The 12,367-nt window shown below is 35.0% G+C and overlaps 1 protein-coding gene across 4 annotated transcripts in view; it reads right to left on the bottom strand.

The window, feature by feature from the left end:
* Positions 1 to 12,367, bottom strand: part of EPHA6 (EPH receptor A6) — a 945,921-nt gene that overhangs the window by 276,734 nt on the left and 656,820 nt on the right. For all 4 annotated transcript variants that reach the window (XM_070406043.1, XM_070406044.1, XM_070406045.1 and 1 more), the window contains 2 exons: positions 9,231 to 9,301; positions 5,937 to 6,062 (listed from right to left, as the gene is read on the bottom strand). In XM_070406043.1, coding sequence (XP_070262144.1) covers positions 5,937 to 6,062; positions 9,231 to 9,301 — 197 coding nt within the window. The remainder of the gene's footprint in view (positions 1 to 5,936; positions 6,063 to 9,230; positions 9,302 to 12,367) is intronic.

Raw genomic sequence — 12,367 nt, 5'->3', positions numbered from 1 at the left:
GATAACTAATATACTATGATAAAGTAAGGAATAGAAATTGTTGCTGTTGGTATGTGGGTTTTTTACTGCCCTCTTTTGGCTGTTAAAAGAATGTATCATTATATTTTTCTTTCCAAATAAGCTGTATACAGTCTTCCCTTATCTCCTTGGAGTACTTTTTAAAAAATAAGTGTCAAGTTTTCTTCATTCCACCAAATATTTTGGCAATATACAAATTAGAAGAAAAGGCCAAAAGAAAAATTTTTGAAAGACTAATGATTTTTATAAGTTATTAGGAAAACTCTTCAAGATCTCTCCTGTTATACAAACCCAATCCTATATAATAAAAGGCTAATATGCAAATTGTCCCCTTGACTGGGAGTTCGACCAGGGGGTGGGGCCCTGGTCAGCCAACCATCCATGGCCCCTCCCCCCGGCCAGCCCTGCCCCGGATCAGCTCCCCCACCCCAACTGGGGCAGGCCGGCCGGACCCCACCCATGCACGAATTCGTGCACTGAGCCTCTAGTACAAAATAAATTCTTAATGTAATCTTTTTTGTAAGGTTCTATATTTCACTATGTAAATGCAAGGTATATAATAAATTCTATAATTTGAGTTTATTAAGCAAATTATTAATAGAAAGCATTACAACTACTATAATTCACACCTGTCCATTATAAATTTGTTCTGGCTTATTTTTATTTTGTATATATTATGCATTTGATTTCATATTAATTTAATTTTGTTGAACTTTAATTTACATTCCACATTAGGGTTTTTGTTGATAACTATATCTTTATTTATTTACATGTTTATTTATTAAATAAGTATTACTAAGAAAATTGAAACTTCATTTTTAATTAGTAATTTTAAGTTAACTGAAAAACATAGATATCAGTTCCAAGTTACTCATTAATGTGTCATCACCAATTCTTACATTAATCTTACAAGACAGCTATTATCATTATGAATTTATTATAAAGTGAGCAAACCAAATTTATGAAAGATTACTAAATTTATGAAGGTCAGAGAGTGAATTAGTACCATAATTGTGATACAAGCAGGGTCTGTCTGGTTTCAGTCTGTCTTTTTAATTCATATCATAATGTCCATGGAAAATGGATAAAGCCCATCTTTCATTACATCATTTAATTTAGAAACCTATGAAATTCTTGGGTAAAAGGGACAAAGATCTTGCCAGAATCTGTTGTTGATCCTATTTTCAGTCTATTTTGGACAAAGGAATTACCAAGAATAGAAAAGAAAATTAATCTGGCCTCTACCATAAATCCTTTAAATTGCTGGACAAGGACAAAATTAGCATCTCATCTAAATATAGGGGAAATGGCCCATAGACACATTTTTCTTCCTATAAAAAAGTAAATTGTGAAACTACATCTGGAATCCTGTCTACATTTCTTATTGTTATGCTGTAAGAAAATATCATATAGCTATAGAAGAGAAATAAAAATCATAAAGAGAATGAGTTTTTTAAAAACCTTAAAAATAATAGATTCTACAGCAGAGATAAGAGGCTGGCTAGGGAATGACAGGGGAATTAGGAGAGGTACATAAAGTAAGCATTTTGCCTTCTATACCATCAAGGGCAACTGTGACCTCAAACAAGATGGCAGTAACAGAACCAAATTTTAGGCTGAATAAATCATTGGTTTGACACTCACTTTTATATCCTTTTTGTTGTCCTTTTGATTTTCTTTTACCTGCAGATGACTGTTGAAAAACGAATAGTTAAAACTTCCTAGGCTATTCCAGAAAAAGAAAAAAAATATAGTGACACTAAGCCATGAGAAGATAAGGCTGATAGTAGAGGCAATAATGAGTTTGGTATGGATAAAGGGATAGAATGAATGAGGGGAAGATTTTATGCATTTCCATTGAGACTAGGGAAAGAGGGAAGGTCAAAAGTAAGAAGAATGCCCTATGGGCTTAGAGACACAAAAATGATTTTTTTTCAACGGAATAATGTTTCAAATTTATACTCTGCTAGGCCAGTTTTTTTTTTATAATGGTTTAGGTTCAGTACTGCCTTGAAAAAGGGATAGCCTTTCAATGACCTTTTCTAGCCCGTGATTAAAATTCAGTTTACCAGTTTTCTCATTATCTCAAGATATGTATAAAATAATAATTCTACCCTAATCTGACTTGGCTCTTTTAGCCTGGGAATTTCTGTTTTATAGTCCTCTGGCCACAGTATTTCATTTTATGATGCAAAAAGTCAAAGGCGATAGATGATCTGGATAGTCTCCTATGCAACAGAGCTGCTCACTTCATTTAAATGGAAATGCGCATTTTCATGGAATTCAGGCCTGTACTGATGAACAAAGATAAGCTGCCACTATTAAATAGAATTGTGATATACAAAAAAGAAAAAGTGTCCTAGAAAACTCATTTTAAAAATACAGTAAACTTTATAGTGAAAGACAAGAAATTTTAAGAATACATAGGTATATAGCCTAGACATAGGACAAATTAAATTTTCCAAGGATTTATTGCATATCTGGATGGTTATAAAATTGAAAACCTTGGGACAGAGATTGTGTGTGAAAGACAGATTGAATATATATGTTTTTGATGAGCATAATGACTCAATATGAAAAAACTTTGTAGCATAAGTACCTTTTATAAATAGACATTAACCAATTAAACATTTTTCAGTGGACATGTTAAGAAGTATCATGGGTTAGGTGTTGATATAATTTTCCATGCTCTTTCCTTTCTTAAAATTTTAATGTGGTTACTTTTGGGTTCATTTTTAAATAACTCATTTAAGGAATATTTAATAATTATACGTTGTGTCTCCCAACTAGAAACCTGGAAAACATTCTTACTCATTTCTTTGATAACATCATGCAGGTCTTGTAGATCTTTCCTCAGCAATGAATTGTGAATCTACTGCCACTCGCAATGCCTTTGTCAAAACAGAATGTCTTTTACCTAACAATTATTATGACCTGAAATCTTGCTTGTTTCTCTCATCTCCTTAACTCTATTCCACTTCTGTCCATCTATACTCCTACTTATGTCCTTCAATTTACACTTCCAAGGGGAATACCTAATACACACAGATGATGATGAAATAGAGTCTGAAAAGACACAAATAGGTGGGGGGAAAAATAAAGGATCTAAGACAACCTAAGTAAAGTATTTGTAGTAAAAATCTGGGCAAATAACCAGCTGTGCAGTTATGTCATAGATGTTACGTAACTGTATTAGTTCTTCTTTAATTTGACTAAACAATGTTTTCCCACACTGCTGCTGTAGGAAAAGTCCACATGTTCATGAGCTTGTTTTCACATGCAATTTGAGTTTTAGGAACATGACCTAATAATGAATGAAAAAAAAAATTTTTTAACCCTCACCCGAGGATATGATATAGTTTTATTGACTTCCTTTTTAATTTTTTTTTTTTTTGAGAGAGAGAGAGAGAGAGAGAGAGAGAGAGATATTAATGTGTGAGAGAAACATTCACTGGTTGCCTCCCATATGCACCTGACAAGAGATTGAACCTGCAACCTGAGTATGTGCCTTGACAGGGAATCAAACCTGCAACCTTTTAATGCTCCAACCGACTGAGCCACCTGGCCAGGATGACCTAATAAATTTAATTAACAGAACAGTACTGATCAGGAGCACAAAGAGGGAAGTTATAACAACTTTGTCTTATAAAGAATTTTTGTGCCCTAGCTGGTTTGGCTCAGTGGATAGAGCGTCGGCCTGTGGACTGAAGGGTCCCGGGTTCGATTCCGGTCAAGGGCATGTACCTTGGTTGCGGGCACATCCCCAGTGGGGGGTGTGCAGGAGGCAGCCGATCAATGTTTCTCTCTCATCGATGTTTCTAACTCTCTATCTCTCTACCGTCCTCTCTGTAAAAAAAAAAATCAATAAAATATATTAAAAAAAGAATTTTTGTTTTTATATTTTCTTGAAGATGCACTGTAAAAGTATGCTTACCATATTATTTGAAAGTTGAAACAGTCAAAGATAAATATAAAAAGGAGACACTGATGTATAGGATTGACTACATGGTTTAGATATTGCCTTTGGCAAATCAGAGAAATATATTAAAACAGTCCCATTAACAGCTATTGTTTACTTTGGCAGTGTCTGTTACACATTTTACAGGCAAAATTTATATTTTATCTGGAAAAAGCCTGAATCTGAAGAAAAATTTAATTTCTTTGTTTACACTTTAGATATTTGATTTTATCTTTTAATATGATTTCAGACAGCAGTGTTTAATTTCTGCACAAAGGGCTAAGAGAGAAAGTGCTCTGCTGTGTGTGTGAGTATGGAATACTGCAGTGTTAAAGAACATGTCGGAGGTGGAAAGCCAAAGTCAGGGTGTGATGGAATCATTCAACTTCATTTCTTCTCTCTTCCTCTGCTGTCTTATGAAAACAAACACTCAAAATAAATGAATGTAATGTAATCATTCTTTTCAATTATGTCTTTAATGCCTATTGATGTTCTTTATGTCCAGTAGTAGTGGATAGAGATTCTGGTTGCATTCCAGGTTCTTAATCTTCCTGATATGACAGCCTCTTTTCGGCCGTGAGCATTAGGATTAAATGTATAGGACCCTTGTGTCAGCTTTTAGAGGGAGATCTGGCCATGTAGGAGATGAGATGAACCACTGAGCATAGGGAATCAAATGGTACAAGGGATGTTCTACCCAGGCACTGCCACTTGCTTAATGCTCTGTTGTTGCTACCTAAAAAATTTGTAATCACTCTTTAACAAGGGACTCTACATTTTCATTTTGCACTGGCCCCCACTAATTATTTAGCTGGTCTTTCCCATGAAAAAAAGCTTTGAAAGGGACAAGGACTAATCAGATCCTTTTTTTTTTTTTTGGCTTTTGCATAGAGATGATACCTGGCTGGAATGGTCATGCTTTGCTATGTTCTGCTCTGTCCAAAGGATTGTACATATATTCAGCATTTCTAGAGGAGACCAATATCTCCCTTCAGGATCCAGTTTCTCTTCCCTATTTAGTAAATTATTCCCTTTCCCTCTTTTAGCTGCATGCATGGCTGCCTGGTCACAGATTATATTTCCAAATTATCTTGCATTTAAGTGTGTCCATGTTACTGTTTTTGATTGCGAGTGAATAGACATGTTTTAAATTTGTGGGTAATTGCCTTAAAGATACAGCCAAAGAGACAACTCTTTCCTTCTTCTCACAGGCTAGAAGAGAGAAGGCTGGTGAGGAGGATGACATACTAGGGGAAGGCAGATCAACTCTTTTACTCTTTCAAAATCTGAATGAGAATTCCTGGGCCAGTATGGATTACTCACATTGAGTCAGGGACTTCAAAGAGGAATGAATTTTCTTTGTTACACTTGGCTTAGCCTCTGCCCTAAGTAATGTACAGAATAAATTCTTGAAAGCTGATTCAAAATGTATTTGCATTTATCCAGAACAGTTGAAAGTATAGTGTCCTGAGTGTTTGAATGTTCTACATAGAGAAAATTACTAACTTACATTAAAATGATATAAAACTATAAAACAAATTTTATCCGCAATGATTCTCAGAACACTTCTGGATCTTGCAGAGCCGCAATATCATCAATATTAATACTAATTGTAGTATATGTCTATAGATGTTGAGGTTTTAGTAAATCAATAATAACCTGTGACCAACTCCTGAAATTACATTTTAAAAAATAAATTCCTGAATCACTCTAGTTTTATTACAATTCATCTCCATACTGAAAAAAGACTATAGGATATTAAAAGTAGCTTTTCTGAATTTTCTCATTGTTTGGAAACTGAATTAAGACATTTAAGATACTTAAAAAATAACATAATTTTACTTTTCATTTCTTAACATTTTTTGATGACTAAGACTATAAGGTTTAACATATTATATTGATAAACCAGTTAAACCACTAAGGAATCATATATTTTCAAAAATATAGATTTTATGTTTACCTGCCCCAATGACTCTCTCAATGCGAATTCTTGAGGGATCAATCTCCTTTGCAAATTCATGGACTGCTAGGGATGGGTCTTCGTATGTATCTGGATCTATGTAAGTTTTAATTCCTGGGAAGCGTACTGCAACAAAATAAAAGACTGATTTAGCGTAAGAGTTTTTTTTTAGTACTTACACATCTTGTGACTATTTAAAATAAGGAGCCACTTACTGAAGTAGTCATTCTTGTTAATTACTAAAATGCAATTCTTTTTTCTCTTTCTGCCCCCCTCCCCCCAAATGCCCCCATTCCATTAAAGCTTTGAGTACTTGGAATAAAATTTTATTTGCTGTTAATGTAAAATGACCTGGTGGTTTAATAGAAAGTGAGCTGACCTGTTCCAGAAAATACATTTTTATTATATTTCTGTAGAAAGTTTAATCTGCTCACTTACCACTGACAACCCATACATTTCACCTCTGATCTAGCTCAGGGCATGGGGGAAATGAGGCATGAACCTTCCCCCATTCAATTCTCATGCCCCGAACAAGCAAGCAAGCCTGTTAATGTCCATCCTGGGCCCCTTGTACTTTAAGGCACTAGGTCAGTGGTTCTCAACCTTGGCTGCACATTAGAATCACCTGTTTCTTTGTTATGGTGTGGGGCCACAGCATTAGTAACAAAGAAACAGAATTTCCAGAGGATGAGGCCCAGAAATCAGGATTTGAAAAAGATTCCCAGGTGATTCTAATGTGCAGCCAAGGTTGAGAACCACTGCACTAGGTTTTCCTGAACTTATGCCCCAGTCCTGTGGTTTCTCCCCTTACAGGAACTCTTAGGCAGTAAAGAATAGACCCATGGCCCAGTGTCAGAAGACAACAACCAACAGTAGTTCTTTCCTGTTCTGTAGTTGCTTCCATGGACAGAACATACATGGTCCTGTAAAGGGCCCCCTGCCTCTTCTGAAGGGAAGGGTAGGAGTGAAAGGCACAAATCTGGTGGTTGGCTGTGTAATTGCTACTCTTCCTCTGCTGGGGGTGGATGCTCACTGCCCACGGGCAGGAAGACAGGGATGGCTGGAAAACTTGAATGCGTGGTTGCATATCATTTGCACCTTCTTTAGTATCAGAAGTCACAGACTGCCTGTGGGAATTCCTCTGTTCTGCTCATGGGTTTGTATTTTCTACATTAGATTTCTAGCTTCTGGAGGACAGGAGATCATTTCTTCTACATCTTTGTATATTTCCAAATACTTTAGGTATGGTTTTATAGGTAATATTATATCTTTTGGCCTTGGCATAGACATAATATTGAATACAAATTAGTAGGGATTAAAAGATCAATACAAATTCATATTTAGTTTTGTGGTTTCTTAGATTTTGAAAGCCACACAACATTATTGTCTAGGTTGCCCTGAAACATGCTCTTTCAAGAAAAGTCTCAAAATCAAGCAAACAAAAGATAATACAGTGAGTTTAGAAAGGGTAATGAAATGCCCATTATCAGCAATAATTTGCTTCATGAGTTCTCCTATGCCTGCTGCCTTCTTTTATTACTTTTTTGCCTGCTGTCTTATGGTACTAGATATGTACCCATGAGAATAGTACTTCTCAAAATGGCACTAGTGAAGCATATTTCTAGATGAGCTTAGACCTGACATTATTCTGAAATGCTATGCCTTTCTTGATTTCCTAAAGTTTAGATTGGAGAAAAGGAGAATGGATAATCTGTATCTCTTATTTATATTCTATATGGCATTTGTGTAATTTCAGTTTGAATACCATAAACTCAAATTCAGTGGCCACTACTCGATGATCAGTAGTATCTAACTGATAACATTATTTTAGGCACAGATAAAAAAGATTACTTATGAACTCGTATGTGATTTTAACAATTCAACCATTTAATTATTTAAGGTGATACACATTTCTAAGGAATAAATTGATTAGTTAATATCACTTTTTCCCCTTGTAAACATAATATATGTATTATAGAAAAAAAAATCCAACTTAGTTCTAATTTTGGCTGTCTGATTACTCATTTAACTTGTCCCAGTCTTTTGAAACATCAGTTTATCTTTCTTCTATTTCCTTGGCTGCCTCAGGTTATTTTCATTGCTTCTCACTGGGCCCATCTGGTTTAGTTTATGCTAAACTGTTAGTTGGAAAACGAATAATAAATACCTCAGGAGCATCTCTTTCTTCTACATTTCAGTTCTAAATGCCCCACAGTGAATCTTAAGGTTGCTCAGCATACGTTATCTGTCCAGGTGTTTGGATCCATGTTTCTGCATCTGTTTCCAGCTCATTCCATGCCTGGTATAGGCTGTCTCAGCTCCCCGTTCCCTGCCAGTGCAATCAGCCTCAAACTTACTGCACACAAGAACAACCTGGAGAGCTTGCTAAAAATGCAGATATGTTGGCTCTACCCCGGCTCTTCTGAATCAGACCTCTAGTGAGTGAGAGTGGGGTATTCTCATGAAGATGGTCCTTAAGACCACTCTTTGAGAAATCATGTGAGCCTTATAAATAGCCCTAAATTATCTCTCTAGTTCATAATTTCCTCTCTTGAATCCTTTCCCTCCCCTGGATGGTGATAGAGTTTTAAAAGCCCCTTACTCATTTGGCTCAATCTGAAGTAGAAGATGAGCTTAAATAAACAGCTCACCTCACATATCATCTTTATACTGTGGTTAATTGGAAAACATCCCTTTCTTGTTAATCCAGCCTCTCGCTACAGAGGAGCTGTCTTGACAAAGTAGTTTGCCATTGGGAGGTGGAGGTGGAGGTGGAGGTGGGTGTTGGGGAGGAGAGGTTGGCAATTACAAAACTAACTATATGGTAATTACAGCTTGCTTGGGAAGAGATCCTTCAAATGGATATAACCTTGTAGTCAGCTCAAGGATTTCATACATATTCTTAGAGTTAAGGAGCTGATTTTCTGTTTTAGTGTTAATGAACTGTAAATTGATTGTTATATGTTTAAATGACAGTTCCTACAAGAAGGAATAAGGATTCCATAACATTTCTGTGGCGAATGCTCCACTAAATAAAACCAGCTCACATGCTGGAGACATTGCGAGTGCCCATCTTGTATTTTTGACATATTCAGTCTGTCGTGCTTTTCAGCAAGCAGAATTAGGAACAAAGCAATATCATTTAATGAGAAGCAGGTGCACTTTCCACCAACAAACCTGGGAAGCCTGAGGAAAGGTTGGAAGTAGATTTTTTTGCTTTCTTAACTCACTGATCCAAGTTTACCAGGAACTTTTGAATATAAAACAAAGGAAAAGAGTCACTTCACTACTTACAATGCCCATTCTGTAAGTGGTTTCTTCTCTTCTCTTCTGACTTCATTTTTGCCTTTATGTACCATTGGCACCTTTTAAAAAAGTAAATAGAATCTTATTTTTGGAATTATGCTAAATGAGAACCAAAGCCAATTAAAATACATATCACTCGTGGGCAAAGTCCTTATCATAAAGACCACTTTTTGGAACATCTTTATAACATGTGAAAATACTCCACAGAAGGTTTTTTTTTTGTTTGCATCAAAATTAGCCCCAGATAAAAATACAATACTCTCAAGTGGATTGACTAATCCAAATGACAGGAATCTTAGAAAATATTTCATAATCAGCAATAACGATCGTGCCCTTCCATATATGACTCCTAAATGAAATGAAAAAATGCTTTTGAGTCAGAATCTCAGAAATTTAGACAACTATCTTCCACAGTCTGATTTTTTTTTTTAATGTCAGAAGTTTGGTAGAGGCATGTCTCTTCTCTCTCAGGGTAATCAAGTTCTGAAGAACAGAAGCAGGTGCTTATCTCCCAGGACTTCTTCAACATGAATAAATTCATCAGCATCCATTTGATCTGACAGTTCATCAAACTGCTAATTCCAAACGGTTCACCAAAATACATCTGCGGCGCACAATCCGTTCTTTAAGTGTGAATTTTGCTTCAAATCCTATGGCAAATTCAGTATTTATTCAGAAATGTCTTACAGTTCTCATAGAATAATTTCCAATGAATGCTTCTCTACCAAAGTGCTTAAGAGATATTTCAAAATGAATTATTTTTATCTCATACAGTTGAAATTGTTTTCCCCATCATACAGAATGTTAAAGCAATTTCTGATGTCATATAAATTGGCAAGCATGAACATGGAACACTAAAAATAATTTAGTACACATTTTTCTTCATTATTAAATTCTCTTTTTAAGTAGTATTCAAATTCTGCTTCAGGAAAAGATAACATTTAAGCACACCTCTCAAATTTATTAGGCCAAACTTATGTAACCTACAATGACTGTAATGTCTTCTTTTAAGTTTGTCATATTTACATATAAAGGAGATATTTGTCATATTTACATAGAAAGGAGATATTTTCTTTTCTTAAAATTTCTTTTTATTTTTGAAAAATAGTCTATTACAGTTTATGATCAATATTATTCTGTATTAGTTTCAGTTAGTTGTACAGCGTAGTGATTAGCCAATCATATACTTTACAAAGCATTTCCCCAAATATTTTCAGTAACCAACAGGCACTATACATAATTATTACAATATTAATGGCTATATTTCCTATTCTGTACTTACATTCCCATGACTATTTTGTAATTTCCAATCTGTACTTCTCAATCCCTTTACCTTTGCACCCAGTCCCCCAACTCCCTTCTCTTCTGGCAACCATCAGTCTGTTCTCTGTATCTATGATTCCATTTCTGTTTTGTTCATTCATTTATATTCTTTAGATTCCACATATATGTGAAATCATGTGGTATTTGTTTTTCTCTGACTGACTTATTTCACTTATCGTAACCTCTAGGTTCATTCATGCTGCCTCAAATGGTAAGATTTTTAAAAATATATATTTTATTGATTTTTTACAGAGAGGAAGGGAGAGGGATAGAGAGTTAGAAACATCGATGAGAGAGAAACATCAATCAGCTGCCTCCTGCACACCCCCTACTGGGGATGTGCCCGCAACCAAGGTACATGCCCTTGACCGGAACTGAACCCAGGACCTTTCAGTCCCTAGGCCAATGCTTCCTTCATCAACTGAGCCAAACCAGTTAGGGCAATTTCTATATTTTTAATGGACATTGTCTGAATGTACCACAGCTTTTTTATCTACTAATCTACAGATGAGGACTTGGCTTGCTTCCATAGCTTGGCTATGGTAAATAATGTTGCAATGAATATAGGGGTGCATATATTCTTTCAAATGAGTGTTTTGGGTTCCTTTGGATATATACCCAGAAGTAGAATTGCTAGACATAAGGCAGTTCCATTTTTAATTTTTTGAGTCTCTATACTGTTTTTCACAGTGGCTGTACCAATTTGCATTCCCACCAACAGTGCAAAAGGGTTCCCTTTTCTTCACATCTTCTCCAACACTTGTTTTTTGACTTATTGATGATAGTCATTCTGACAGGTGTGAGATGACAAATTTGCATTTCTCTGATGATTAGTGACTTTGAGCATCTTTTCGTATATGTTTTGGCCATCTGTATGCCCTCTTTGGAGAAGTGTCTATTTAGGTCCTTGCCCATTTTAAATTGGATTGTTTCTTTTTTTCGGTGTTGCATTGTATGAGTTCTTTATAAATTTGGGATATTAACCCCTCATCATATGTATCATTGGTGAATATATTCTCCCATTTAGTGGGTTGTCTTTTCATTTAGTTGATGGTTTCCTTTGCTGTGCAAAAACTTTTTAGTTTGATTTGTTAATTTTTACTTTTTGTTTCCCTAGCCTGGGGTGATATATCAGAAAAAATATTGCTATAAGAAATGTCTGAGATTTTACTGTCTATGTTTTTTTCTAAGATTTTTATGGTATGGAGTCTTACACTTAAATCTTTAATTCATTTTGAGTTTATTTTTGTATATGGTGTAAGAAGGTGATCTTGTTTCATTTTTTTTTTGCATGTATCTGTCCTATTTTTCCAAACCCATTTATTGAATAGACTGTCTTTACCCTATTGTATGTTCTTGCCTCCTTTGTCAAATATTAATTGACCATGTATGCATAGCTTTATTTTTGGGCTCTCTATTTTGTTTAATTGATCTACATGTCTGTTTTCATGCCAAGGCAATATTTTATGATATTTTAATGAAATGCTTTTCCACATGTGCATGTGCTATTTATATCACTGTATATGTGCTTTTATATAATTTTCTGAAATACCATACTCTATGGGAAAATAAGGCCTTAACTCTACAATACATATAAATGTAACTTAAAATTACATCCAAGTTTGCCATATATTGGATTACTATTAAAATGTCATTTAAATCAATTTCCATTATGAAGTTAGTCATTTTTTAAATTTGCGATAAATGACATTGCTGTTTAAATAAAATCATACTTAAGACAGCATCCCAAACTACTTCAAAGAAATTTTCAAGTAAGAAAATAAGACTTTTTCTGAATCAAA

This window comes from Myotis yumanensis, unplaced genomic scaffold (assembly GCF_028538775.1).
Source record: "Myotis yumanensis isolate MYYU_CA2020_CCGP unplaced genomic scaffold, mMyoYum1.0.hap1 SCAF_2, whole genome shotgun sequence".
In the NCBI taxonomy this organism is placed as follows: Eukaryota; Metazoa; Chordata; class Mammalia; order Chiroptera; family Vespertilionidae; genus Myotis; species Myotis yumanensis.
Note: the sequence above shows the minus strand (reverse complement) of the source record. Positions and strands in the feature narration are given on the sequence as shown.